The sequence below is a fragment of the Aspergillus ambiguus genome (assembly GCF_047715705.1).
Source record: "Aspergillus ambiguus strain CBS 117.58 unplaced genomic scaffold BDV59scaffold_3, whole genome shotgun sequence".
Classification (NCBI taxonomy): domain Eukaryota; kingdom Fungi; phylum Ascomycota; class Eurotiomycetes; order Eurotiales; family Aspergillaceae; genus Aspergillus; species Aspergillus ambiguus.
The window spans coordinates 526,095-554,000 of record NW_027395516.1 but is presented as its reverse complement, the minus strand read 5'-3'; the positions used below and the strand labels follow the sequence as shown (position 1 = coordinate 554,000).

General features: G+C 48.8%; 10 protein-coding genes across 10 annotated transcripts; 3 read left to right on the top strand and 7 right to left on the bottom strand.

Annotated features, from left to right (window-relative positions):
- Nucleotides 1-51: 51 nt before the first annotated feature.
- Nucleotides 52-390, bottom strand: BDV59DRAFT_169656 (uncharacterized protein). The gene has a single exon (XM_073688284.1). It carries the CDS (start codon nt 368-370, stop codon nt 164-166), a length of 207 nt encoding a protein of 68 aa, XP_073551803.1. The 5' UTR covers nt 371-390; the 3' UTR covers nt 52-163.
- BDV59DRAFT_169655 (Zn(II)2Cys6 transcription factor) lies at nt 376-3,187 on the bottom strand. Its single transcript, XM_073688283.1, has 3 exons — nt 2,785-3,187; nt 2,039-2,694; nt 376-1,981 (listed from the first exon to the last, which is right to left on the bottom strand). Exons 1-3 carry the CDS (start codon nt 3,172-3,174, stop codon nt 841-843), a joined length of 2,187 nt encoding a protein of 728 aa, XP_073551802.1. The 5' UTR covers nt 3,175-3,187; the 3' UTR covers nt 376-840.
- A 225-nt stretch (nt 3,188-3,412) lies between these two features.
- BDV59DRAFT_83828 (major facilitator superfamily domain-containing protein) lies at nt 3,413-5,211 on the top strand. Its single transcript, XM_073697173.1, has 5 exons — nt 3,413-3,680; nt 3,739-3,944; nt 4,003-4,297; nt 4,343-4,445; nt 4,517-5,211. Exons 1-5 carry the CDS (start codon nt 3,443-3,445, stop codon nt 4,959-4,961), a joined length of 1,287 nt encoding a protein of 428 aa, XP_073551801.1. The 5' UTR covers nt 3,413-3,442; the 3' UTR covers nt 4,962-5,211.
- Nucleotides 5,212-5,455: 244 nt separating this feature from the next.
- BDV59DRAFT_169653 (uncharacterized protein) lies at nt 5,456-6,117 on the bottom strand. The gene has a single exon (XM_073688282.1). The coding sequence runs from the start codon at nt 6,061-6,063 to the stop codon at nt 5,707-5,709; it is 357 nt and encodes a 118-aa protein (XP_073551800.1). The 5' UTR covers nt 6,064-6,117; the 3' UTR covers nt 5,456-5,706.
- A 1,206-nt stretch (nt 6,118-7,323) lies between these two features.
- BDV59DRAFT_190881 (alpha-L-arabinofuranosidase B) lies at nt 7,324-8,841 on the top strand (the record flags this gene model as incomplete). Its single annotated transcript, XM_073691815.1, has 1 exon — nt 7,324-8,841. The coding sequence occupies one exon, from the start codon at nt 7,324-7,326 to the stop codon at nt 8,839-8,841; it is 1,518 nt and encodes a 505-aa protein (XP_073551799.1).
- Nucleotides 8,842-9,455: 614 nt separating this feature from the next.
- BDV59DRAFT_190880 (LLM class flavin-dependent oxidoreductase) lies at nt 9,456-11,106 on the top strand (the record flags this gene model as incomplete). Its single annotated transcript, XM_073691814.1, has 5 exons — nt 9,456-9,528; nt 9,584-9,797; nt 9,856-10,293; nt 10,344-10,436; nt 10,491-11,106. 5 exons carry the CDS (start codon nt 9,456-9,458, stop codon nt 11,104-11,106), a joined length of 1,434 nt encoding a protein of 477 aa, XP_073551798.1.
- A 191-nt stretch (nt 11,107-11,297) lies between these two features.
- Nucleotides 11,298-16,314, bottom strand: bck1 (putative MAP kinase kinase kinase (Bck1)). The gene is made up of 2 exons (XM_073697172.1): nt 13,356-16,314; nt 11,298-13,296 (listed from the first exon to the last, which is right to left on the bottom strand). The coding sequence occupies exons 1-2, from the start codon at nt 16,102-16,104 to the stop codon at nt 11,489-11,491; spliced, it is 4,557 nt and encodes a 1,518-aa protein (XP_073551797.1). The 5' UTR covers nt 16,105-16,314; the 3' UTR covers nt 11,298-11,488.
- Nucleotides 16,315-18,113: 1,799 nt separating this feature from the next.
- On the bottom strand, nt 18,114-18,730 carry BDV59DRAFT_198476 (uncharacterized protein; the record flags this gene model as incomplete). The annotated part of the gene is made up of 2 exons (XM_073693162.1): nt 18,114-18,608; nt 18,662-18,730. The coding sequence occupies 2 exons, from the start codon at nt 18,728-18,730 to the stop codon at nt 18,114-18,116; spliced, it is 564 nt and encodes a 187-aa protein (XP_073551796.1).
- A 4,625-nt stretch (nt 18,731-23,355) lies between these two features.
- BDV59DRAFT_83712 (Cupredoxin) lies at nt 23,356-25,356 on the bottom strand. Its single transcript, XM_073697171.1, has one exon. It carries the CDS (start codon nt 25,131-25,133, stop codon nt 23,445-23,447), a length of 1,689 nt encoding a protein of 562 aa, XP_073551795.1. The 5' UTR covers nt 25,134-25,356; the 3' UTR covers nt 23,356-23,444.
- Nucleotides 25,357-25,875: 519 nt separating this feature from the next.
- Nucleotides 25,876-27,818, bottom strand: BDV59DRAFT_190877 (alpha-keto acid decarboxylase family protein; the record flags this gene model as incomplete). The annotated part of the gene is made up of 5 exons (XM_073691813.1): nt 25,876-25,959; nt 26,020-26,227; nt 26,284-27,511; nt 27,569-27,649; nt 27,710-27,818. 5 exons carry the CDS (start codon nt 27,816-27,818, stop codon nt 25,876-25,878), a joined length of 1,710 nt encoding a protein of 569 aa, XP_073551794.1.
- Nucleotides 27,819-27,906: the final 88 nt, after the last annotated feature.

The window sequence follows — 27,906 nt, the reverse complement described above, 5'->3', positions numbered from 1 at the left end:
TAATTCTTGTGGATCGCCATTTCTGCAGAGAAGGTAAGTTATTCACAAGTTGAGGACATGGATGGAGAACAAGCAGGTTCTGACTCTCAAAGAATGTCACTCTAATTTCTTCCTTGCAACACTTAAATGCCAAGACAGGAACGCATGTAAGGAGTCTCATCGTTCAAATCACTGCCTGCCGCTCAAGCAGAGCGTCCACTGGGAGGTTGAACGTATCGATAGAGACTGGCTCTTGCGTCACCCAGAACAAGATCGAGCCCACTTCATTGCTATGGGGAATAGCATTGAAGGCTCCTATGAGGATTATATGAAAGCAGCCTGTAATATGCAGAAACATGACGAGCAGCACTGTACAGGAAACGAACACCATGTTGTCAAGTTCCTAGATAATGATCTTGATCGTCTTAGCCTAGCCTTTTTTGCGAGGCACAGACATTACACGTTCGACCTTAACAGTGTAAGAAAGAACGACGAGATCCTTCATGAGCGTGCAGTTGTTGCAGAACACATGAACTTGTTTTCCCTGGATTGGCTGAGCATTGGCGCGTGTCCAACGGCGAGGCGGACGAAATAGGTGTTGCAGGGACTTCATTGCATATGTTTGCTTGGCAGCATGCTTTTGTCGAGACCAAAGGACGGATCGCAACATTGGTCTCTGAAGCAACTCATACCCTGCCCATATCGGCTCCACTTGAAAGGCTACCTGGTTGGAATAAGAATGTTTTTCCGTAGTTTGTGCTGGGAGACTTCCGAATGTGACGATAACTTTCGACCTCATAAACAGTCCGCTTCCAATGATACCTTTTTAGGGCCTTGCAAAATAAGTTATCGACATGTTCGTTAGGAAATTTCAGAAAGTTCAGTAAATGTCATATTGTCCAAAAGGGAACCCCATTGGGGATTGTCCACGTCCAGACTGACATTGAATATGTCCGACCATAGCTGACTCCATGTTTCTTGTTCTCCTGGCTGACTCGGAAGTTCACCAGGCCATCTCAGCGCGCCACCATTACTGGAAGTCCATGAAATATCATGAGTATCTGAGACCGGAGAGCCTATAGTAAGTTCATTAACATCGATTGTAGGATTATTACTAATTTCGCTGGCGCGGTGCATGGAGGTCTGTTTATTCACAGCGTCAGAAGGCCCTAGTCGACTATGTGGTCTTAAGTCACCCATAGACGGAGCTTGGTTCTGAAGAATCATCATGAGTGTCTGCGTGTTCTTCTGTATAGCGTTCTTCAACGCGTTCGATTCATGCTGAGATTTCTCAAGCATATCGCATGCTCCCAAAACCTCCGTTTTGCGAAAATTCGCACCCGGCATGTTTGGACCAAGTGATACATCCGTTGCCAAGATTATAGCTGCAAGGAAGACATGCTGGACAACCAGCCAAAAATGGGAAGGCTTAAGATTGATTAGGGCACCGGCATCGTCCATTGAACGGCGAAGTCCCAAAACCGTTTCTGCTGAGAGAATGCATATTTCGCGAGAGTATGCATATCTTGGGTTTGTGAAACCCTCCAGGTGGAAAGGGTGATGAAGTCGGCATATACGGGTATGAATGCCAAAATGAAGGAATATTCTTTGCCAAGCAATGTAAGGACGCTGTTCACAAATACCGACACTTTGTTGGATACTAGAGGGATCCAGTCGGAAGAAAATTGGCAACTCGCTGAGTAGATTCTGAAATTTTGCGTCCAGGGCAAGGATTGAATCATAACTTACTCCGCTGGAAGACAGCTTCGGAGACTCGAGCAACACGGAGGGCATTGTGTCAACAGCTTCGCGGCACAACTCAGAGAGTCGTATCCGGTAGATGAAGACAGTCGTAGAGGTGGGAATATCCACAGGGAACCCATGGGGGGTCTCCGATGCAGGAATCAAGTCGTCGTCAACATTACTAGGGTAATTTACGCTCATATGGCTGGGGTGTGCTAGGTAGGATCCCTCACAGGTACCACCGGTAAGCGCTAGAAGCCTATAATTTTGTGAGCTGGTAGTACAAACGGGGTTTACGCGTTTCTGGTAATGGTACCAATCGGACGAGACAATATACCACCATATTCGTCTCTGAACCTCTATTTCGACAAGATTGTAGCCGTTGATTCTTCTCTCCTCTTTCCTTCTCGACGTATCCAATCGGTGAATTTGCATGCCTCGCGCCATCAAAAGTGTTCTGGTACGTAGCAAATTAACCTTGTCGGAGAATCCATCCATGTACGAAAGGACGTAGCTCGATGTGGTCATTGCTAGTAAGGATAATGTTGATGACGCATCATCTTGAAGTTTTGTGTCGACGATTGACAATACCAACTGAATATATGTATTCAGGGTGACCTTGTTTTCAGTTTCGCTGACGTTAAGCGAATCTAGAAGGCTTGGAGTCCATGCCAGAGCAGCTCCAGCGAATATGCTAAAGAGAAGTACCAGTCCAGCTGGGCTTAACTCCTCTCCTTCTAAAATGGCATGGTATATCTGCTCTAATAATGCTCGAGTGGATGGAACGTGCAGGACACAAAACGACGGCTGCAAGCAGCATACAAAGTGGCTAAAAAGCATCCTAGCTTGCATCAATGGGGGAAGGCACCGGGCTATGCTGGCGATATTCGGGAACGATTCGTGGTAAAAACGAATATCCGGTGGCATTTGAGTTCCAAAAGGCGTCACAGCGGTCTTCAAATTCTCTGGCGTCTATGGAGAAATTTGGTCAGCTTCAACGTCAGTATTGGGGGGTCAAACTTGGTCACGTGAGAGTAGAATGATTATAATGGATAGACGGACCTCGCCGTTCACGGAATTAAACATGGTAGATCCTCGCAGGGCTGGGCTTTGACTCAGTAGGACAGTCTGGTTTTCTTTCATTGTAGAGTCTCGTGAACGACGTTTCCCCGTCTGGTCGAGGCGGTTGGCCTGCTCTCTTCCAGACTGCGACATTGCTGCTGGAGAGAATGCGGCAGTTTCCCCTTTACCAGAAGCCGAGAGTATTTCTGAACCCTCGATTGGGGCATCCTGGCCAGCATATAAGCATTCCACATCTCGCTGCGTGCAATTCGAACACGGGCTGTTCCGATCGCAGCGGAGCTTCTTCCGCCTACAAAGATTACAAGACAAGGGAGCTCTCGACCACGGCTGCAACATAGCCCCAGGGATTTCGGAGAATTTGCGTTTCATGATTGACCAGTCGGTAGGGAGTCGTGAACTCGGAGGGGACTAGACAAGGAGTAGTCAGATATGAGGCAGTGATGTCCGTGGAGCGGGCTGCCCATTGGGGCAGTTTCCTCCACGGAGCTGGCCCGGCGCTATACCTGTCTAGGAAAGAGCGTCCGTGGAGTCAGCCCTAATCAAGTTGGAAATTGTATACCGACGGCCTATATAACAGGTGCCCATCTGTCCAGTACTTTTCTCCAGCCTTATTGACACCAATCTGCGCTGTTAGTAGATGCACGTTATGTCAGTGCAAAATCCTCTCCATGATGGGGAGAAACAAGCCGACAAACAGGATTCTCCGCCGAAAGAGGGGACGTTCAAAGCATATCTCGCCTTGCTAGCAGGATTCCTAGGCCTATTTATTTCCTTCGGATGGGTTAACTGTGTAGCACTATTCCAAGCGGAATATGAGGCCGACCAACTGAAGAACTACTCCAGCTCAGATATTTCGTGGATTCCATCCATTGAATGTAAGAAGATTCCCCATATCGAGCATGCCACATTGAGACTGACCACATATCATCCTAGTTTTCCTACTCCTTTTCCTGTCTCCCGTCTCTGGTTACCTCTTTGACAACTTTGGACCTCGTCTACCTGTCTTCATTGGCGGCTTAATGCAGGTTTTTGGCTTGATGATGACCAGCCTTTCGTCGAAATACTACCAGATAATGTTGAGCCAGTCGATCGTTGCTGGAATCGGACCGTCTCTTCTTTTCAATCCATGTATTACAGCGGTAGGTGGTTTGATGCTCCGTATACATTTTTGCACCCGCTGACAGAATGAGGACATAGCCGATGACTTACTTCCGCAAAGCGCGGGCACTGGCCGGGGGTGTGACCGTTGCGGGTTCCTCGATTGGAGGAGTCGTCTTCCCACTCATGGTTAATCACCTGCTCCCCAAGATCGGCTTTGCATGGACGATGCGTGTCTGTGCATTTCTGGTTCTCGGTTTGTGGATGATAGTTGTCGCCACAATATCATCTAATATTTCCCACAAACGCAAGCATTTCAACTTCCGAAAGTACTTCCGTGCCTTCAAAGAGTCCAACTTCATATTTTTGTTTGTATTCTTTTTTTTCCTATACTGTAAGATTTCTATTTCCTTGGAGTATATGTGGCTAACGAGGCCAGGGTCGATCATCGTGCCAATGAACTACCTCTCAGTCGCTGCCGAAACACGAGGCATGTCAATGACTATGGCCTTGAACCTGGTTCCCATCATGAACGCCTCAAGGTTAGTCGGAATTAGTCGGAACACGTTGCTGGAAAACTATGTAACATCTTTATTAATTGAATGAGCAACAGTTTTCTAGGTCGAACCGTTCCCAACCTCCTGGCGGATAAATACGGACGTTTCAATATCTTGATTATTATGCTCATTCTAACTAACGTGGTCCTGCTCGCCCTCTGGCTACCGGGTAAAAGCAACGCTGCCATTATTGTATTCGCCTCGCTCTTTGGCATAGGATCCGGTGCATGCATTGGCCTTGCCCCCGTGTTGATCATGAACATGACCCCTTCTCATGATGAGGTGGGCTTTCGCATGGGAGCCGCACTGGCGGTAGGTGGAATCGCAGCATTGACTAGTCCTCCGATTGCTGGCGCAATTTCCGCACGCAGTGGCGGGACTTACGATAATGCTTTTATCTTTGCGGCTGCAAATGGGTTTGTGGCAGCTGCTGTCCTCATTTTGCTTCGTGGACGAGTGGTTGGATGGAGTTTCTCTGCTAAGGAGGAAGTGAAGAAATAAGATGGAGGTTTGGTCGTTGACTTTCGACGGGATTATTTGGAGGGAAGCTACTTATTCGGTCGGAAAAGGCTTGTGCCTCTTCTAATTGTAACAAAACAATGTCCAGCCTCTGTAAAAGACTAGATTTCTCATGTTGTTCAAGAAGGAGGCTTCTTTCTTTGGCCAAGCATGTTCAAAATCTGTCATACTCGGTGCTTCGTGATAGGTCCTCCAGATCTAGGAAATTCTTTTCTAGCTGTTTAATCTTTTCCTGGGCCGTATTGAGCGCATTGGTTCCCAGGACGAGCCGAAGGTGCTGCGGCCTACCGCTGGCCATGCCATTCCCCATGACAACTTCGTAGATTCGCTCGGCCGCCTTATCCGGATCACCAGGTTGATTGCCCTGTCGGCCTTGAAGACTTGTGATATTGTCTTCAACAGTAGTACCCCGATATGGCTCGCTAGGCTTCTGGTAGGAAGCGGCACCCTGTTCTAGGAATTTGGTTCTAAATAGCCCCGGCTCTACCAGTACGACTCGGACGCCAAACGGTGCCATTTCCTGAGAAAGGGATTCGCTGAGGCCCTCGAGCGCATGTTTTGACGCAACATACATGCTCAGGCCACCCCGTGCAACCAAGCCCGAAATGGAACTGATGTTCACAATGGTCCCCGATCGCGTCGCACGCATCGTCGGAATTGCGGCTTGCGTCACCTTCAAGGCGCCAAGCACATTTGTCTCGAACTGGGCTCGTGCCATATCTTCCCTTTATTTCATGTCAGCACAGAGTCTCCTTGCAAAAGCCTGATAGGGAGAGGTATACCTAATATCTTCGACTGCACCAAGCACCGCGAAACCCGCATTGTTAACAACGACGTCCAGGCGGCCATGGACAGCGGTGGCTACTTCTATCGTACTTTTTATCTCATTTGCAGGACTAGTAACATCAAGTGTAAGCCAGTGCCCACCCCTGCCTTCTATCTCTTTCACTAAGTCTGGCGTTCTTGAAGGATTCCGCGATGAGGCGATGACGAGCTGGCCATGGGAGAGTACAGTGCGAGCGAGGGAAATTCCAAAGCCCGCGGAGCAGCCTGTGATAAACCAAACTTTTGGGTAGGAGCTCATTGCTATAGCGACATTGAAGAGTGCCTGTATAGGGTGTGTTAAAGAGATGCGGGCAAGCTAGATATGTACTCCGAAAAGATGGAGTTTAAACTCCAGCGCCGACGGAGATTGCTCGGATATAGCATACATATCCGTCATACCAGATGGAGTTCATTTTGTATCTCTGGTAGTTTTGTGCTGCCATGCAAATAAATTGTTCTTATATAGTATTGTTGATCTGAGATCAAGTATCTACAATAGTTTATGATGTTTAATATACACATGAGTTAGCTGTGGCATATAATGCTGAAGGAAGGGGTGAAGGAAGTGGAGGAAGAGGGGGTACTAAGAATGCTAGACAGTTTACTTTGAAAATTTTGCCTGTTTCGTATTTAGCGATATTAATGGTGGAAGGATTGCCCGATATTGTAGACGTAGTGTACTTCTTTATAGTCTTTTAGACTACGGAGTACAGGTCAGTATAAACTTGGCGAACTCTTTGACCGTCTTAGCATCCGCCTTGGCCGTAGAAAATTCTCCCAGCTGCAGTCCGTGGAAACCTCCAAGCTTAGCTGTGCTGATGAAGAAGATCCCCTTCTCAAGAAGCAGGATGGCCCGTCCGGGGCCCCGCATCGCATCCCGAAGACAATCTAGCAGACTCTTGGGATTGGACTTTTCGAGCGCCACAATCATACATCGACTAGGGTTTGTTTGCTTCCAGTCCTATAACAGGACAGTTCGAAATGTTCAACTCCGTCCCTTGCTTCGGTTAGTCTTCTCTTGTTGAAGAATACGGGCAAAGCCCGGCGGGACAAGCTGCTATGCCCTTCATGCTTTATATCAATGCGGGGTGCTTTCGAATCGGCCTATATGACCGTGTCAAAATTGAGCGATTTCTCTCTAGCGTTGCATCAACGTGTCCGCGTGATATACTTAAAGCTGATTCAGAGGTAGATCAGAGGTGGAACGAAACACTCCGTTCAATTATTGAATTGCTTTCAAAGTACTGTCGTTCATTTTGTGTGAACTCCTCCAAGGGTATCAGCCGAGCCACCGGATAAAGGGTCAGCCAGCAAACAAAATACATACCGTTATTGGAGGAAAATTCCCGATCATATACCTGGTGCAAATCTAGAAGTCAAGCGTCTTGCCGTATGGAATGTAGATTATAAGAGGACTGCCGGTCTTCGACCTGTACGGTGTAACTGCTCTACTTCAATAACCTTTTCGGCATCTAGTTTAGCATTTAAAGCACTCACAGAGGTGAAAGGGTGAAGAAAAATGTCCTCACGATTAAATGTCGAACGGGCCAGCGTCCTTGCTCTAGGACTTTCCATGAGCACGCTTGCTGCTGCTGGACCCTGCGACATCTACTCCTCTGGAGGCACTCCCTGCATCGCTGCGCACAGTACTACTCGTGCCCTATATAGCTCCTACTCTGGTGCGCTTTACCAGGTGAGACGCGGTTCTGACAATACTACAACTACTATCTCTCCCCTTTCTGCCGGCGGTGTCGCCAATGCCGCAGCCCAGGACTCTTTCTGCGCCGGCACGACTTGCCTCATCACTATCATTTATGATCAATCCGGCAAGGGTAATCATCTTACTCAAGCCCCACCTGGTGGCTTCAGCGGTCCTGAGTCCAATGGATACGACAACCTGGCCAGCGCGACTGGTGCACCTGTCACGCTGAACGGTCAGAAAGCATATGGGGTCTTCATCTCGCCCGGCACCGGCTACCGTAACAACGCTGCCAGTGGCACAGCTACAGGAGATGCTGCGGAGGGCATGTACGCCGTTCTTGATGGTACCCACTATAACGGTGGCTGCTGCTTCGACTACGGCAACGCCGAGACCAGCAGCTTGGATACAGGCAATGGCCACATGGAGGCCATCTACTTCGGTGATAATACAGTCTGGGGAACAGGTGCTGGCAGCGGCCCTTGGATCATGGCTGACCTTGAAAATGGACTATTCTCTGGTTCCAGCTCTGGCTACAACGCCGGCGATCCATCGGTCTCCTATCGATTCCTCACTGCCATTGTCAAGGGTAAGGCAAACCAGTGGGCAATCCGCGGAGCCAACGCTGCATCGGGGTCGTTATCAACGTACTACAGTGGCGCGCGCCCAAGTGCATCGGGCTACAACCCAATGAGCAAAGAGGGAGCCATAATTCTGGGTATTGGCGGCGACAACAGCGTTGGCGCCCAGGGAACGTTCTACGAGGGAGTGATGACCTCCGGCTATCCATCCGATGCCACCGAGAACTCCGTGCAGGCTAACATCGTGGCCGCCAAATATGCTACCACATCGTTGACCAGCGGCACCGCGCTCACTGTCGGTTCCTCGATCTCGCTGCGGGCTACCACTTCCTGCTGCACGACACGCTACCTCGCACACGACGGCTCTACAGTGAATACCCAGGTCGTTTTGTCCTCCAGTACCACTGCTCTCAAACAGCAGGCCAGCTGGACTGTCCGCGCCGGTCTTGCCAATAGCGCCTGCTTCTCGTTTGAGTCCAAAGACACCCCCGGCAGCTACATACGTCACTATAACTTCGCGCTCCTCCTCAATGCCAATGATGGTACGAAGCAGTTCTACGAAGACGCTACGTTCTGCCCTCAGACTGGTCTCAATGGCCAGGGTAGTTCGATTCGGTCTTGGAACTATCCCACTCGGTATTTCCGCCATTACGATAACGTGCTCTACGTCGGGAGTAACGGCGGCGTTCACACATTCGACGCTGCCGGTCTATTTAATGACGATGTAAGCTGGGTAATCAGCACTGGCTTTGCTTGAGTTGGTTCGTCAAGTTAAAGAAGGGTGCAGTGGCTAGATTGCTCGCGGGAAAATTGAAGCTAAATATGACCACGGAAATAAATAAAGCATTATGTTGCTGTATGATTTCGGTATTTTCTAACAGTACGTGTTTAATTCAATCCTAGAGAGTCAGAGGTTTAGAATCTAGTTGCTCGTACATTGCGATCACATCGGCTCGGTTATATACTGGTGGGTGTGAATACTCGCGAGGTCGATCGATTGCAGCTAATCTATGCTTCTACCAGCCAACATGCCAGTTCCGAAAGATACTTCAGATACAGAAAAAGATACTATACGAAATACAATACAATTATCTTACTGAGGCCCGGGATATTAAACTAATCCACAACGTCCTGCCAACCACGCTAGGAATCGATTTCCGCAGCAGCGCTGATTGTCCAAATCCAAGCCGCGATGGCGTGAGCGTGCAACTGAATAACACAATCATGGGCCACTCCATCAGCACCTCACTTCGGGATTTTGGCCGAGCTACTTCATTATAAAGCAAGCAATCCCCTCATTGAGGCGGGGTGAGGGTAGACCCCCTCATTATCACCATTGCTCGTTAACAGACCGACATCCAACGCCACAAGATGACAATCTCCGAACAGAAACAATGGATTCTCAATGCCTTTGCCATGTTCTCGCCTGGCCATTTATCTCCCGGTAAACCATATTGCAGCATTGCATTTGAATTCCCTAATAAAACCATCCAGCTAAGAATCGCCCCCAGGATTATGGAAACACCCCAAGGATCGCGCAGGTGACTTCACCGACCTCTCCTACTGGACTGAGCTGGCGAAGGTCCTCGAGAAGGGAAAATTCCACGGATTGTTCCTTGCCGACCATCTGGGCGTATATGATGTATACAAAGGCCCTTCAAACCGAGATCCAGCGCTGCTGTCGGGAGCCCAATTCCCAATCGGTGACCCCTTGTAAGACCAGAAGCTCCGACCTCAAGATAGCAACACACTCGTTCTAATTGCTCCTAAGCCTCCTAATCTCAGCAATGGCCTCGGTGACTGAGTCCCTCTCGTTCGGCATCACAGCCTCCACTACGTACGAAACTTCGCCGTACGCTTTGGCCCGCAAGTTCTCAACGCTCGATCATCTCACTCGCGGCCGCGTCGGCTGGAACATCGTGACTTCGTTCCTGGACAGTGCGGCCAAAGCGTACGGGTTTGAAGAGCAGATCCCACACGATGAGCGGTATGCTCGCGCTGACGAGTACATGGAGCTGGCGTACAAGCTCTGGGAAGGGACGTGGACGGACGCGGCAGTCGCCAAGGATCGCGTCTCCGGTGTTTACAGCGACCCGACCCAGGTGCGCGCAATAGAGCACAATGGAAAGTATTTTAAGAGCAACGCCGCTAGTCAGCTCCCTGCTTCGAGACAGAGAACTCCCCTGCTTTTCCAGGCTGGGGCTTCTTCGTGAGTTGTGTCTTGCGTGCTTGTTGAATGCCTGTCATTGACGCTAGCAGGGCCGGAAAGCAGTTTGCTGCAAAGCATTCCGAGGTGATGTTTGTTCCAGGACTGGAGCCAGAAAAGACCAAGATTATCATCGAGGACATGCGGTATGTGACGTATAAATACGTTTCCGGCTGTGCCATGGCTAATGCGATGAGCAGAAAGCAGCTCGTCGAGCAAGGCCGAGCCCCCGACAGCATCAAGTTTATTACGGGAGTCCTAGTCATTGTCGACGAGACGGACGAGAAAGCTCAGGCTAAGTACGAAGAGTACCTGACGCATTCCGATCTCGAAGGTGTGGCGACACTATTCGGTGGCTGGACAAACAACGACTTGTCTAAATTCACCGACGACGAGGACTTCGCCTTTGCCGCGGTCGGTGGTATTCAGTCCATGATCTCAAGCTGGTCAAAGACTGTCCCCAATTCAAATGGCTTGAAATGGACGAAGCGCCGCGTCCTTCAAGAGCTGGCCCTTGGCGGCGCGCATCCCCGTGCAATCGGGTCCCCCAGCACAGTGGCGGATATCCTGCAGCGGTGGGTTGATGTCGCCGGAGTAGATGGGTTTAATTTCTCATATGCAATTTCTCCCGGCACGTTTGAGGACATGATCGAGTATCTATTTCCGGAGTTGCAGAGGAGAGGGGTCATCTGGGCCGACTATGCTGTTCCTGGAGGGTCAGCGAGAGAGAACTATTTCAATGACGGAGAAGGGCCCCGACTGCGCCCGGGACATCCAGGAAAGCAGTATGAATGGGCCGTGAAGAGTTCGCCATAAAATTTTGATCGATTGGTGCTGATAGCTATTTATTATGGGGGAACCGACCCTTGGGAATATGAAAGTGAAACGCCAGTCGCCACACGTAGATGATCACTTAAGCCAGACTGAAATAATGTTGAGCTGAGCATCACACGCCATAAGAAATCAAAGCCGAAAGATATGTGACAAATATATATACACGCTGAATAGGCAGCACCGAACAAATGGCTTAAAGAACGTGTCTGATCTTCGCGTATAACTCCGTATCCAAGAAGTTGTATTTGGGATCCGATTCGCAGAACGGGTGTTGCGTGAGGAGGGTTTGGGCGGTTGGGCGCTCGGAAGAGTTGCTGGAACTGTTAGCCGGACATGCAATTTTGAAAAAAGAGGGAAATTGAACTTACACAGTGAAGCAGTCATACATGAAGGCTAGTGCCGCTGGACTGATGTTCAACGACACATCATCAGGGATCGGGGGCGCCTGACTCAGACTTCCTAGCTTGAAGATGGCACCAATTGCCTCTTCTTTGCTCCAAGGCCGACGTCCAGCAAACATCTCCAGCACCACACATCCAAGGGACCATATATCAACTTTAGCGCTGTAACCCTGGCCTTGGGAGTGGATGACCTCTGGCGCCATCCAAAACACAGATCCTTGCATAGAATTAGTCGAATCATTTCCGTAGATATTGTCAGTCTTCTTTGAGATTCCAAAGTCCGAAATCTTGCAGGTGCCATCCAGATCCAGAAGGATGTTATCGGCTTTCAAATCACGATGCAGAATTCCCCGGTCATGGAGGTAAGCCAATCCACTCAAAGTCTGCGACGTCAGGGACTTGACGACACTCTCTTCGAACTTTCCATGCTTGCGCAGGCAGCTGCCGATAGAACCACCGGAGATATACTCGAGATAGATGGAAATGGAAAATTCCCCTCTTTCGCATCCCAGATACTGCACAATATTTGGATGTTCGAGATGTTGCATGGTGTCGATTTCTTGATTCAGAGCCGCGACCATGTCCTTGATCCTCTCCTTGTCTTGTCCCGCAATCCTCGGGTTGATTTCAACCTGCTTGACGGCCAGGACCTCACCATTATCGGCATTCATACCAAGGTAAACCCGACCATAGGTTCCCTTTCCGATGAGCTGACCTCGAATGATGCGGAAAGTGGGTTGTCTTTGGGGCAAGCCTCCTGCAGGCGCAGTATTTTGGGGAATGGGGTCAAGTTGGCTGACCCTGGTACCCGGCCTGGGGCTGATCTGCATGATCTTGGCTCCAAACATCTTCGTACTCTTCCTCCGAAGGATCTCGCCTGACTTCTGATTTCCAGTCGCAGACTGAGAGCTTCGGTGCCGATGGGCCTGATTGGCGCCCTTTGCCACCTCTCGGATGGACTTCATGCGGGTTAGCCCACCGGAACGATTAACATTACGCCGAGCAACGACACCAGCATCGTGTGGACGGATAGTCGGTTCGGCAGATTCGATGGTATTCGTGCTAGCCTCAGCATGGGGTTGTGCAATCTGACGCTCCTTCTGGGCGAGGTCGTTCTCTGCCGGGACTCTTCCGGCAGGAGATGAAGGCGGTGACACACCATGATTGTCAAGATAAGGTGCATCGAGATCAATGTCGGGGAAGAAGTCATCGAGATGATCAATGACGCCCTCGACCGGGGGTCTGCTTGCCCAGATATCCCGAGCGAATGAATCTCTGCGCGGGGGTTTTTCATCCTCAGGGGAAAGTCCCATCTCAGAAGAAGATCCTTTTTGGCTGGCTGACTCTCCCCCCGAGCCAAAGCCTTCGCGTGTGGCGCTGGGAGAGCGGAAGCTCACAGACAATCCCTTCTTTAACCGGGTTTCTGTATTGACAGTAAGGGATGGCTTCCTCGGTGGTCTTTCACGATCTTGGAGACCGCCGGCAGGCGCCTTCTCTTTCGTCGGAGTTTGCCTGTTTGCTAACGGCTTTGCGAAAAGACCTTCATCAGAATCATCATCAGAGTCTTCTTGCTGCATTTGGGAGGCCTCGAAAGGAACGCTGGGCTCTGGGAAATCAAAGTCCGGGCCATAGGACTTGCGTGACTGGAGGCTTGGTCTGGGTTCTTCGGGCGTGGTTGCACTGCTCTTCGCGGGTGACGGATTAGTATGAGAAGTCGGTGTGGGTTGGCTGCTCTGCCCGACGGAGAATTGCGAGGCACTCTTCGGTTCTTCTGATATATTCATTAGACATCACAGATTTGTCGTTGTAATATAATAAAGGATGACTGACCTGGAGTAAGCCGGCTCGGGCTCGCACTACCCTTACCATCAGCAGCCGACGGTTTCCCAATTGCGCTCGTCATGTTGCCGACACTAGCTAGCATGGCCCCTAGGCCAGGCTGGACACGCGGACCTCCGTCCTTCCTCCTTAAGGAATTGACCTTGGTAAGTGTCATCGACTCACCAGGGGCGGTTGGCGGTTTGCGCTGCGGCACAAGATTATCAGATGGCCGTTTGTCTTCGTAGGGCGATAACCGGGGGATATCGAAATCAATAACACCTTCGCGCCTGAAACCAGTTTCACTGTACAAGGGCGGAACCTTTGATTTGCGGTAAACCTGTTGCTTTCGCTCGACATCACGCTTGTGCTCCTGCACACGAGCGTGAAGTTCAGCTGATTCTGGGTCTTGCTGGTCAAGCCGTTCATATGCAGCGTCCACAGGCGAGGTTTTCGTTAGAGCCTGTGATGCATCCCGGCCCTGTCTAGATGTGGGTGTTCCAAGCCGTTTGCGAGGAGCAGGCTGTGGAGAAGTAGGTTTCCCTTGCGTGTGTGCAAGCCTATTGAGGGCTTCTTCGTCCAGTTTCTTTCTTGGAAGGTTATGCTGAGTTGCCGTCGGTGACGATGCTGACAGCTTTTCTGGGAATGATATAGCAAGCCCTGCGAAGTTTGAGGGCGACTGGTTAGTGTGAGGATGCATTGAAGACCCGCGCACAAGCAACTTCAGCGAGCCAGAAGCGTCGGCTTTCATTCTGCGACAGAGCGCCAAGCTTGTATCATTCAGCGGTTCTTCATGCTCCGACTGACCAGGCTCTGTTTGGAAAATTTGCGCAGCCGGCCAGTCGAAGATGCCCAGGTTCTGACAGATTGCGGCACGCAGGGTCTCAACAGAATCCATGTCCGTAATATCAACCAAACGATAGTTCAGACCGTCCAATGTAATGAAGACCCACTTCTTCCCCTTATGCATAGGTTTGGGGCGAGGAGCCAGTCGCTCGTGGTCTGAAACTGACGCGGACGATGGGCGTTCAGCGAGCGACATGTCACTATTACTGAAGTTCGGACGGGCATAGAGATGCGTGGAACTGTTTTGTCGTATGTTCACTGGACTTGTCGGAGACTCCAAGAATTGCTCCTCAGGCGAGGGCTGATTAGAGTCCTTTGATCTCTTCTTGAAGAAATGCAAGATCCGGTTGCTGTGATCCTTTGATGAATAGGATGACTGGTTATCGCCACTTGGATGCCGGATGTGTGTCTCTTGCGGCGATGGACGCATGTTGTCATGCCTGTATGATTCGTAGTATCGGCGACCAGCGGCTGAATCCGAGCTGTTGTCCCTCGAGTGCTTAATGGTCAAGTCCCCTGTTGAAGAAGATGGTCCCTGCCGAGACATTGTAGCGTATTGAGCTGCAGGGCTTCCACTCTTGGGACTATTTTCATATGCCCGACCTGGTGGGGGGAGGTTGGAGCCATCACCGGAAGGACTATGTCCGCGATATTCACTAAGACCAAGCAGAGCATTACGTGTGACGTCAGCACGAGACAACCCCGTTGCCTCGCCAGAAGTGAGATCGGGCGAGGAATACTCGTAAGTACTAGGGAGAGGGGTCGTAAAAGACCGTCGGTTGCTTTGAGGCGATTGCAGTGCTTTGAGCGGGCTATTCGCTATGGCACCGGATCCATGGTCGAAAGGCAGTTGCTCATGGGATACTTTCGGTGAAGCTTCCATGGTGCCCTCAGCAGCCGATAATGGCAGTGTCCCAGACTCGCGCCGCTTGTGAATCGGGAACCCCATATCATAGTTCCCAGACTCTTGTATTTGCCGGATCAATCTGCGCATACGCTTTCCTTCCTCTCGCTCACGCGCCTGGTCCCAACCAGTCCCGCTGGATTCACATTCCTTGGCAAGCTGAGGATAGACAACATTGTACAATCTCCCTGGGTTGGGTCGACCGTTAAAACCATGTCCCAGCTCCAAAAAATCCGCCCCTTGTAGCTCCAGGACGCGGAAAGTTTCCTGCCAATCTTTCGAGAACCCATTAACAGCAAGCCATAGTAGAACCTTTTCGAGAGGCCACTGAGCGGCGGCTTCGTTGGGGGACATGCCCCCAAGGAGTGTGGCGTTATTGTTCTGGCGATGACTGGGCGATTTATTTAGATCGATCGGATGGGACGGGGTCCCTTGGTGTTGGTTGTGGACTGTCCCTGCGGCAAGATTTGGTGAATACTGATCGTGGGTGTCGTTCGACGAAGCAACCCGAGCCGACGCCGCGGGCACAGTAGCCTCGCGTTTATATGCAGAATCGGCAGGATGGTAGTCGTACAACTGATTGATCGGTGGTCGCTGCCTCTCCCCAGCCGGTATACCCCCCTGGCTCTCATACGTAGGGACAGTATGAGAATCAAATCCTGGTATTCCAACGCCCGGTCCGAATGTATTACCCCCTGGGACATAGGTTGCGGTCGCTAACGGGGGCGGCGGAGGTGGGATATACCCTTGGTGCAAGGCTTGCCTCCCGGTCCAGTATCCGATGTTGTTTTGGTGTTGCTGCATTTGCGAAATCGTCATCTTGGAGGATCCATATCCTGCGCCTGGCGGGGGACCGGGAGGGGGCGGGGGTATCGGGTTCTGAGGCTGCGCTGGTTGGTATCGCGGCGGGGGAGGGGGAGGGGGAGGAAACATGTGCGATTGAGAAGGTTGAGTTGCTGGTGTGGTGTGCGGGACAGGGATGAACTGCTGCTGCCGTTGTTGGCCCTCCATCTTAGTAAAGGATAATATAGTCCCCGACAAAGTTTATTATTGTTGCCAACAAATGCACAAGTATAATCGAGACAGTTGTCTTTATCTGCCCGAATGGGCGGGTATGCTGGGTTTCTGGTTTACGGGACAGCAGAGAACCGCATCGTTCACGCGCCAGTGTCGCGATGGCAAGTAATGGCACCGGACTCCCGTTTAAAGTTGTGTTTGGATGTTTGGTTAGAAGCTCTCAATATTCCAAATGAATTTGCGAGCTGCAGATCGACATAATTCCACAGGCACAGACAAATTGTCTCACCCCGTAGCTGTATCCGAATCCTTAGCGATCTAAGGATGGGGTGATGGCGAGTGCGATAGTGACAGGCAAGGCGCGAATGCGAGGATCGGAAGCAAGAAAACGAGCGAATAAACCCGGGAGTTGAGGTCACCGAAAGGCATTAATCTAGTGAGGGAAAAGACAACGTAAGCCAGAGATCCCGAAGAGGAAAAAATAAAAAGAAAATGGAGCCCTGGCGCTAGGCCCCTGATAGTAGACAAGAATGCTAGGGGTGGGCGGAGGAGAGGATGCCGCGGAGGACGGCGAGAATACAGGGCACGTACCGCTGTCTGGATGGGATGATGAGCGACACGCTGAAGGAGTATGACAGTTGATGCAATGCTGGAAGCGAGCGACGGGTGGATTATTGCTGCGTTGGTTGTATTGCGGAGTGAAGAGGCGAAGTCGCAAAGCTGCAGGCCGAGTCGGGGTAATCAATCAATCTCGTTCGAGTCTGGAGTTGGTCGTTTCAACGCCCATGTCACGTGGGGGCGCCGATAAGGCGTTTTCCTCAGGCATACTCTCAGGCACCCTCACCAGGTTTTCGATTTTTCCGTTCTACGCAGTACTGCGTATAGTCCCTTTGGTCCTTCTGTTCATGAAGGAGGAAGGTCAATGTTGCGTACTATTTCCAATAGAGCAAAAATATGCCCAGGGACTGGTCAATCTCAATTTTAATTAGGAGGATCAGAGTCCCATTCCCCACCGTGAACTGCTAAATTCGAACCGTTTCTTTCCTCAGCCCTACAGCACCAACGACTCTCTCTCAATCGAAATACCGAAATATCTACCTTACATGTATCCGCTGGGTGGATAAAAGATGTTCACCTAATAGCTATCACAATATGCACTAAGCACTGGGACACTCCGTAGATAGACATCGTACGATGAGCATAATAGGCTGAGCACCAGCTGCCGCGACACTAACCTTGCAAACTAATCCAGGTACTTTAAAATGGCCGCATGGTACTGGAGCTATCCTCTGAATGTGACAAAGAGTTTCGACCGATGGGTTACCCTCTTGACTTCAGGGGCTTTCCCTGCTTCTATCCTGACACGGACTATTCTGTGTCACAAATGAGATGTTCATGGTTCTAATTGGTACCTGTGTGTATTCCCTCTCGAAGTATACCTGGATACTTTATTGGAGATCGACCCCGCACGGACTTGTGTGTGATTCTGTACTCGGTACGATGTCCAGCCTCGTTCAAACTGCTTGGATTGGCTGTCGGTAAGCTAGGAGTCATGGATGAGTCCAGTAGATGCTACGACTGAAACAGGGTCTTCCCTATGAGACTACCAATATCTTTAAGGATGCTCGGACTACCAATTTCGGCTCGGGCTAGTCAGAGATTTTCCAGCTGGTTTGAAGCCCATTAAACTTGCATATGCAACCACTGAAGATCCGTATCATTCACAGGCTGCACGGGCATGGTAAATAGCGGGGTGTGTTTACGAGATCCGGCGGCTTCCTCTTCTCCCCCTTTTCTTTCCTCATTCTAAAATGTACGAAGCTCCGTATTTCTTAAGAGTACTTAACTGATTCGATAAAGAAACAAAATGATCAATAGTACACTGGTCTTCTTGACAACCTGCCACCTGCCCCCAACCCTCAACTTTAAGGCGGATGGACGGTGTAGACCCTTAAAAGTCCACGGAGATCTCTTTCGGATATCTGTCGGCCCTAAGAGTCGGCTTATTCCTTCTCATCGAGTGAATAGATGAAACTATCTAAAACCAACGTGACCCCATCCGTCAGCTCATCATTCTTTCCAGCCTTGGTGACGGTAAACTTAATTTTGTTGATGTTGGAGAGGTTGCCAAGGTCAACTTTCTGCATCCTGGTAGTGTCGGTGTATTTGATGATCACAGGAGATGCGTCAATGCCTGCAGTGTTCCGCTTGTATCCCTCGACCATCACGGTGCAGGGGACTGTAGTCTTCTTTCCGTTCTTTTTTGGGCCGCTGCACGACGCGTATACGCTCTCGGTATCGAACCTGAGGTTGATATCCTCGCGGTTCATAGTACCAAACAAGCGACCGACCTCCTGGGGGCCCGAGAAGAGGACTTTCGGACTGCGCCATTTGACGTTCGACACCTGGACCTTGGATTGTCCAACGGACCAGTTGTCAGAGTAGTTGAGGCCCTTGAACGGGCTGGCTTTGAAGGCGCCAAGACTGAGCGAATCGTACTGCACTTTGAGTTAGCGCTGAGGTACTGTCCCTTGGGCGTGTATATACGAACCCCGGCGACCTCGCGCTGGGCCATTGCTAGTGTGGCCAACGAGAGGAGAGAGATGAGGGAGAACTTCATGATGGATTGATTGCAGTCGGGCCTTTAACAATATCGTGTAGACTTGGACAATAGCGGGTAAAATGAAACATACCCAGGAGATAGTACTGCGATTTATAGGCGCAGGAGGGCCTCAAAACATGTAGTGGTGTCGTATTCGGAGCGCATTCGGTGTTAGGTAGCAGAAAGCAAGGGACATGGCGGAATTTAGACACATAACAGGAAATTATCCAAACAATGCGGCTCGTGTCAGACACCTGTTTCGAAAATGAATGTTAGTTAGGACATGTCTTGCACCACCGAGGGCGACTTTGCCCGGTAGGTCCATACGAGTCAGGAGTACGACGATCCTTAACAATAAGCAGTACGGAAAAAGAATCCATATATTTTTCACTCAAAAATTCTTAATATCCTATCTCCTAGACGGCCCGACTCTCGCTATTTCGAACAAAAGTATGGCCGACCAAACTGCTCCAATTAGAGGAAGCACAAATCGCCTAGAAGGAGCTTATACTAGGAGATTATAGGACCTCGTCTACTTACGCCGAGCGCTTTTATGACAGCTTAGACCGTCATGGTTATAATATGATGTCCTAAGCAAATAAATACATCACATCCTAGGTGTCCGTTATCGTCTTTTGTAGACCCCGCGAAATATTTAATAAGATCATTTTCGCATCTCCCCCCTTTATCTATGTAGGTTAATTAGATTACTCTGAGAGGAGCCGAGAAGCCCCTAGCTTTCTCTGTTGTTTACGGCTAACACGCAAGGCATTGTAACATCTGTCAGATGTATAGGTTAAGTTATCATGTAAGCACGTGGGTTCAACATCTAACCATTTGCATCACTATGTTATGCATTCGTCTTTCCATTTATTAAATCATCATTCCATTGGATTATTCTATTCATTGAATCACTACCCATCTGAAGCACATCACCATTCATTCGATCTCTTCTATCATGAATCATTATACACCTGGTTCTACTGTCCATTGACTTTATTAGTCCAGATATGCTTTTTAACTAACCACCCATATGCCTCCCGATTTCTTATAACATTAAGTATGTTCACCATCACTGGGATAAATATGATCACAAAAGGAGCTGCGGAGTTAACAGTATTGCCCGGTTGCTTTAGGGTCATTAAGGGGTGTAAGAGGGGGAAGAGAGAGAATAATTAGCTCACACACTATTAGATGAATAAAGTAATTGCCTGAGAGGGTGGTGCTAATGTAAGCGTTTGGAGGATAAAGTGCAAGTTGGAGTTGTGAGAAGTCCAAACAGGAAGATAGCCACGATAATGCTATGGTAAGAAGGCAACCTACACGGAAGGCTCTTACCCGGTAGGCTAGGACAATACTAACCTATTTACAGTATTCATATTGTTTTGTTACTAGGTAATCTATTTGTCGGTGCGGCTCATTCGGCCTACGCTTAAATTGTTGCCGATGATAGATTAAGACCAAAAAAAATTCCTACTTTGATATCCATTTCATTGGCTATAACCAGTGGACATAATGCCCAATGACTGCCTCCGAATAATAACCTCCCGATAAGGAATGCCCTCTATTTTGCGCTATATTTAATGCGTCTTTTAAGATTTGGCACCCTGTTCTTGGCAGACCCAAATAGTTGCAGAAGTCTGGGGATCCATGGACATTCCCTCGCTCTGTTTGGTCTGTCAAGAATAGGACATAAGTATCCACCTTGGACTAATTGTGACCTTAACTTACTCCCTTCGGGCATTCGCAGTATACGATCTGTTGATAGTCTTCAACCCTGTCACCAGTCTTGGTATACCATTTTGCTACCTGTAGACAAATTTTTGTCAGCTTTCTTTTCAGTAATTTATTAGGTTTTTATAACTTACCGACCCGAGTCCCGCGCATGGCTTTGCTACGGCCATTGGTATAAGGAGGAAATTTAGGGAGGCTAGGAGAAAGATGTGCATAGCTAGAAATACGTTGCGACCAAGATATTAAACAGGCTATATGTGAAACGAATAGACATAAACCGATAGTCATGAAATCTCCAGGGTTAACGATGGCCGATGGTTATTTATACCAATGCATGAAAGGGGTACGTGAAAGACTAGCGAACAGTAACACAATTGTGAGACAAGTCTACTACACATAGGGAGATAACAAATCCCCCTTCCACCCTCTGGTATGCAATGGAGTACTCGGATATCTCGGCCTATTACATAGGGAGTGAGACTAAGTATGTACACGTTCCTTGTCAAGGGTGACATTAGTCGGTGGATAATGAATTTCCTGGAGGATCTGTTGGATAATCATCTAAATGAGAATAAAATATGGAGCCGAGAACAGCCAATGGGAATCGAATTCAGCAGCAAAAAATAAGGTAGGAGGCCAGTAAATACTTACTGGTAGCTCGCGGGCTCTAATCACCCGTGGCACTCCGTTTCCTTCGTTTCTGGGCAGTCTTTTGCATACGCTCTCGCAGGCTAGTTTACCTTTTCTCTTCCTCTCACTTAGTCCTGTTTCAGGAAATAACAGGAAGTAACACAAAACACATCATGCAACCCCAACTCCGAACCGCGGCCTATGGGATATATGCCATGTTATTATAGGGATAAACGATAGCCCTACATTCCGAGCCATTAGGTATGCTATCCAATATACCTTTCTCCCTATATTCGCAACTGAATAGGGGTGGGATACATGTAGCAAGGAGGCACAAGAGTTATACTCTCTATTATTTAAATTAGTCTCTCCTTAAGTCTTAATTATTAACTTAGTCCCAATAATACATACAACAGCTTTCTCTTGATACGTAAAATTTACTTTGTAGGTGACTCTAAGAATCAACTTTGATAAAAGGTAAAATACTAGTAGTACGGTTACTACTTCTATATATCTCGCGCTAATAATTTACTGAGACTATCTATCCTCCCGTTTATTATTATAAGTTCTTGAGCTACAATATTAAATCTAGGAGACCCCTATTATAACAACATAGAGTACATTAATAAGTGCTCTAATAGCCAGTAGCTTATCGACAAAAAGAGAGATAATATTAATTAGTCTGCGACTCTATTAAAGAAGATCTAATATACTACTATAGGGAGTCTATCATATATATAGAATAAATAAATAATACCCAATGACTCTTAAAACAAAAGAAGTATGTAAAAAGAAAGAGGGCACTCTCTGTAAACCTAAGAATCGTAGGCACTAATATTATGTATATTCTAACCCAGTAGTAAATACTGAATAATGTACGTATAGAATCTTGTCTGTAGACATAATCATGGGGAAGTGCACATTGTATGGGTTCAACTGGACGACCCAACCAAGCGGCTACAGAAACAAGTCTCTTGGGAAGACAAGCCCTTATATTCCTACTATAAAAGCAATCGGATAGATTTCCCATACTATGAACACGATTGGGTAATCCGTTGATCAAACTGAGCAGTCCAAATTTCTCTGCGTTGGTTGACCCATAGGCGCATCATTTGCTCTCGTCACTGCTAAGAGCCCTCGGAAATCCTACGGTACCTTTGACCCCTTGACCACGTGAAACACGCAGTCACGTAGGATTCGTGTAGTTTATTCAGTTTGGACATTTAATCTCACGTCCATTGGCCTCTCGGGGGTTAAGTAACACGGCACTTCACAATCCTGAGTTGCAGGTAAGCAATACATTAAATGTAAAATCCTTTTGATACGGAGACTATTGGTACAGTTGCTTGCAAAACCAGTGTCGCTCCTAAGGATTGCTTTCCCTCTCCCAAACCCTATGCCAGGGGCACGCTAGTGTTCAATAGGAAAGCAGCTAGGTCAACGAAATTTCCATAACTACTGTGCATAATCAATACTGTATTTATATATGCATATGTGATTTGCTTGGCTGAAAGCTTTCATGCAAACGAGTGCGAACCACCACAACTGCCAAAGTGGCCGTCTCTAGTCAGCAGACCCACCCCGGGTAAGCACCGTCCAATGTCTAGTCTTAAGGAACTACAGTAAGATCTAGGCCGATCTATTATGACAGTTGGATAGAGGTGACACCGGTTTCGCAACCAACTGTAATGTGGGTCATGCGAAAAATCAAATGGTGTCTGTCCTCCTAAAGCTTGGTAGAAGCTTGTTCACCGAGTGGGGAACACACTCAACTGAGATACGGGAGTCTTCTGCATACTATTTTATCAAGCTGATCAAATTAGAGGGCTCTTCGACCTATGACTTCGTCTATTCAACCGTCTCCTCGTCATCGCTAGGGTAATGCAACAAGTTCGTTGTGATAACTAGGTAGTTAGAGGAGGTATAGTTTATGACGAACCATAAGATAGGATTCTGTATCTATTGCAAACATCTCTGGAGATCCCTCACCAGGCCATGGTTTACAGAACAGGCAGTTTTATATCATAATTTTAAAGAAACCGTTCTTCTCATTACTGGAACGATAATTTATCGTACCTAGAGCGTGTTCGTTTCGTTTTAGCATCATCTCCGATATGTGCAGGAATCAACACACCTCTCAGATCTCTTCATATATACATGCTTCTATATGTAGGTAGGCAATGTTCATGAAATGTATAAGAATGATATTGCACAAACCCCTGAGTTTACATCACAATTCTTTGAATATCATCATCCACACCTGTAGTCTCATGGCTTTTGTACAGAACACCGGAAAGAACAGAGATATCAACAAACGCCATTCCTAGGAATGCAGATATGGAGGAAACTACAGTAGCAACAACACCCCTTACTTGCGAGGAGGCTGCTTATTCTGACCGGTCAGGTTAAGAAGGTCTGTCGTGTTGCCGGCCGCATTGCCCTCGTAGGCAACATCCGCAGCTTTGCAGATCGAGATCTCGTGGTCGGTCAGTGACATCTGCTCTTGAATCTTCTCGGGAGCTTCAACAAATGTCATTGCAAGCCCTTCGATTAAATGCCAGTCGACATGGCAGTGGAAGAACCAGACCCCTGGGTTGTTGGCGACGAAGCGGAAGACGAAGTTGCCCTGTGGCGGGAGGACAAATGTATCCCGTCTTGCGGGATACTTGGGGAAGCTGCTTGGAGGGTTCGTGGTCGAATTGTACACCAATGGCTCATCACTGTCATCCTCATAGTCGAAGAAGTGAGGGCCATACGGGGGACTGCGACTGACGAGTTGAAAGTTATGTCCATGCAAATGGAACGGATGGGAGCCAGTATCCCGGTTGTTGAGAATGACCTCGATGACTTGGTTATGCTTCAGAATAAATGGATGGGTATAGTCTCCGTACACTTCAGCATTCGTAGCATAGTCCCCGGATGTAAGAACTGTGTATAGTGTAGGGACCTTGGGCTTTGTGTAGGTAATGTTATTGAAGAACGCATAACTTGAGCCACTCGCAACATTATCCATGATGACGGCGACTTCAATAGTCGTATCGGGTTCCGGCAGAAGTTCCATCCGGTCGTGAGGAACAAGTTTCATATCATCATATGGCATGAGCTCAGAAGAATCATTCACCTTCATAACCGCCTGCGGGTGCTCTGCGCTGCTGTTATACTCCAACCAATTGGTTTGATTGAGGCGAAGGGTAGATGGAATCGTATCCAGTAAATGGGAATCCGCCACAGTCACGATTGGATAGTTTTTGTCTGTAGAGTTTTTCATCGTCACTAGAACGGAGTAGCGCTGAGCAGGGGCGATATAGAGCGTATCGGCCTCCTGAGCGTCCACGTATATTCCATCTATTTCCACAATGCGGAAGGTGTGATCTTCAATGTAGAAATACTGAGCAACGAAGGCAGCAATGTTGACCAGTCGCAACAAGTAGGTCTTTCCGGCTTCGACGGGAATGCTGGTGTTCAATGTGTCATTGAACAGGAAGGAATTGGGAACAGGCTCAGCACCGTCAGGGTTTCCAGGACGAATGAATGGGATATTCTCAAAGAGCTTATGATACCAGTCACTCATGGTAATGGTGAGATCGTAATCATACATGTCGTTGAAATATGACTGACTGTCATGTACGATCAACGCCTGTCGATAGCCATCCGGGTAGCAGGCATCAGTATGGCAGTGGTACCAATATGTACCATTCTGTGGAACGGTAAAGTTGTACGTAACAGAGGAACCAGGAGCAACGGGACACTGGGTAACCATTGCAGGGCCATCCATATTATTGGTCCCATTCTGGTACATGCCGTGCCAGTGAATAGAGGTGTCCTTGTCTCCAAGCCCGTTATACATGTTGACCACAAGGCGATCGCCCTTTTCCACCTCAATAATAGGCAGCGGCCACTGTCCGTTGATGCCCACAACTTTGCGCTCATGGAGACCGTCAGGGTTCGCTTTAACCCAGGTGACGTTGAAATCGTATGTCACTGTCTTAGCCTGACAGTACTGGATAAACAGCACCACCGCAGTGAGGGACAGAAACAAGTCTCGTAGGACGGCCATGTTCTTGACGCGTCGCCTGGACGGAGACTTAGGAGGGTTGATTTTGCTGCAGGAGACAGAATCGAAAGAACAAAAGAAGGGCTAGTGGGTTGGGAGCGGAAAGATTGATAAAAAACCGGGTGTGGAGTCATCGGACACACGGCAATAAGATCATCGCACCGCGAGACGATCCTGCTGTAATACGTGTGGGGGTTTGCCAGCTAGTTTAGCAGCTATGGGGGCCCTCGAGCCGTCTGGAGTGGGATGCAGTAATCTGATGGGTATCTCTTGTTTGATTGGAACCCATGGTTGGAAGTGTGATTCCCAAGTCAATCTTATCAATCAGATAAAGAGATGCAGGCACCATTTCCTTACTGAGCACACCTACGAAATACCTAGGTGATATCAACCTAGAGTTAGGTGACAGAGTCCAGAAATTACTGGTCAGTCGAGTCTGTCGCTACGAACATGGACATTGACGATCTACAGGTGCAAGTTACCCGAAGACGAAACGAGTGGGTCACTGAAGTGGTCCGCGGGTGGCTGCGTGGGATCTTAATTTCAGAACGCAGGCCAAGCTTCGCACTAGGGGGGTGTGGGATTTATCAATCAGAAGAGACATGTTCTCCATGAAGATACCTGGGCGGTTGTTCTAAGAGTCATCCCGTCGTCGTCAACAATTTGTTCATTCATAATAGAAGACAACACGGCAGAAGAGATGAGAGAAATGCTGGCCCATTTCCATTTCCCGAGCCTCCTTAGATTATTTGTTGCGGTGAGCAGCAGATTCGGCTGTCAACTTCAGAGACGCTGGTGCGTCGTCGCGTGGCATATGGAGCTCCACAAGCTGCGCTAGTTAGCATCAACGGACAAAAGAAAAAGAAGGATGATCATGTCCGTCACATACCTGAAGACAAGGGACTGAATTGAACTCCTTGTTGGCGAAAAGCTTTGTCAACTCCTCTCTAGTCGTGACACGGTACCCCTTGTACTTGTCCTTTGCACCGAAAACAACAGGCAACTCCTTAATGTCCCAGGGCTGGATATCGTTGTAGGTCTCGTCCCATCCATGGATGAATCGCTCGATGGTGTATCCCTGGTTGCAGATAACGAAGCTAGAGAGTAACCGATTGTCAGTTTTATAACCAGTTTATCGCGTCATCGCACTTACACAATCGGGTTGAGGTTGTTACGGATCATAGTGCTAAGCTCTTGGACGGTCAGCTGGAGACTGCCATCACCAACGAACAAGACAGTCCGACGATTATTTTGTTCCTTTGCAGCCAGGGCAGCACCCTGGCAAGCGCCAACAGAGTATCCGATACTACCCCAGAGGACCTGGCTTATGGCGGTCACATCGGCTGGGAACCGGGTGTCCCAAATACCAAAGTTGGCTGTACCGGTTTCAGTGATGACAATATCTCTTTCTTTCAGCCATTGACCAACGACAGGCCATAGCCATGCATGAGTGATTGCCTGACTGGCCGAACCCTTTTCGGTATCGGGAAGAGCATTCGAGATATACTGGACGGGTGCAGCATTGACACGGCCCATCTTCTTTATAACCTTCCGGAGAACTCCCTTCATGTTGATTTCCGGATACTCGGAGTATCTTACGCGAACATAAGTACTATGAAAATCGATGGTGTTCAGCTGCCCAATGCGGTATGAGAATCCGGCGGTATTAAAATCAGACTTGATGGCACCAATGCTGAGAATGAGGTCTGAAGCCTCGACTTGTTCGCGGACACCGGGGTTTGAGCCGGTTCCCGCATAGACGCCGCCATAGTTTTTGCGAGTCTCATCAACGGCTCCCTTGCCCATGGGCGCCACGAAAGTGGGTAAGCCGGAGGCCTCCATCAAGTCATGGACTTCGTCCAGCACCCGATGCCGAATGGCACAAGCATCGACGAGAATGACAGGATTCTTCGCTGCATTCAAGTACTTGAGGACGACATCAACCACGTAGTCTTCCTTCTCAGGGTCATTGGGAGGAAGTGACAGGTCGATGGGGGTATCAAGCCGCTCTCCTTCAATCTTCTTGACGATCATATCGGTGGGAAGTCCAATGTAGACCGGTCGGCTGCGGATCCAACACTCGCGGATGGCATTGTCGATGAGCGTAGCCACCTCATGAGTCTCGTTCAGACGACCCATAGCACAGGAGATTCCTCCACTCATTTTGGCGAAAACATTGAAATCCCCGTTCCCCAAAGTATGGTGGAGCAGCATTCCGTCTCGCTGAGATCTGGTATGGGGCTGACCGACGATGTGAACGATCGGGACAAACTCAGAGTACGCGCCAGCAATGGCATTGAGGGCAGACAATTCTCCCACGCCGAAGGTTGTCACCAGGGCACTAATCCCATTGATTCGGGCGTATCCGTCCGCGGCATAACCTGTTGTTAAATGTTAGGACCTGTGTCTATCGTTGGTTGAACTAGATTTGGACGTACCCGCGTTGAGCTCATTGCAGTTTCCCACCCAGTGGAGACCACATTTTGGCAGGTAATCTAGAGCTGCAAGGTTATAGTCGCCTAGATGGTGCCTTCCGATTAGATATATCCTAGTGTACTAGTATAGAGGGCGATACTCACCAGGGACTCCATGTACGGAACGAACTCCCACCTCATGCAGACGTCGAAAGAGATATTCTGCGACGTCAACGGGCTTACGAAGTTCCCTCGTTGCAATATCGGTCGCCATTTGGAGGTCGACAGGTTTGATCAACGCGATCACGAGCGAATCGGATAAATTGGAAATTGGAGTATGGGACAGTTTGAAATTTATCCCC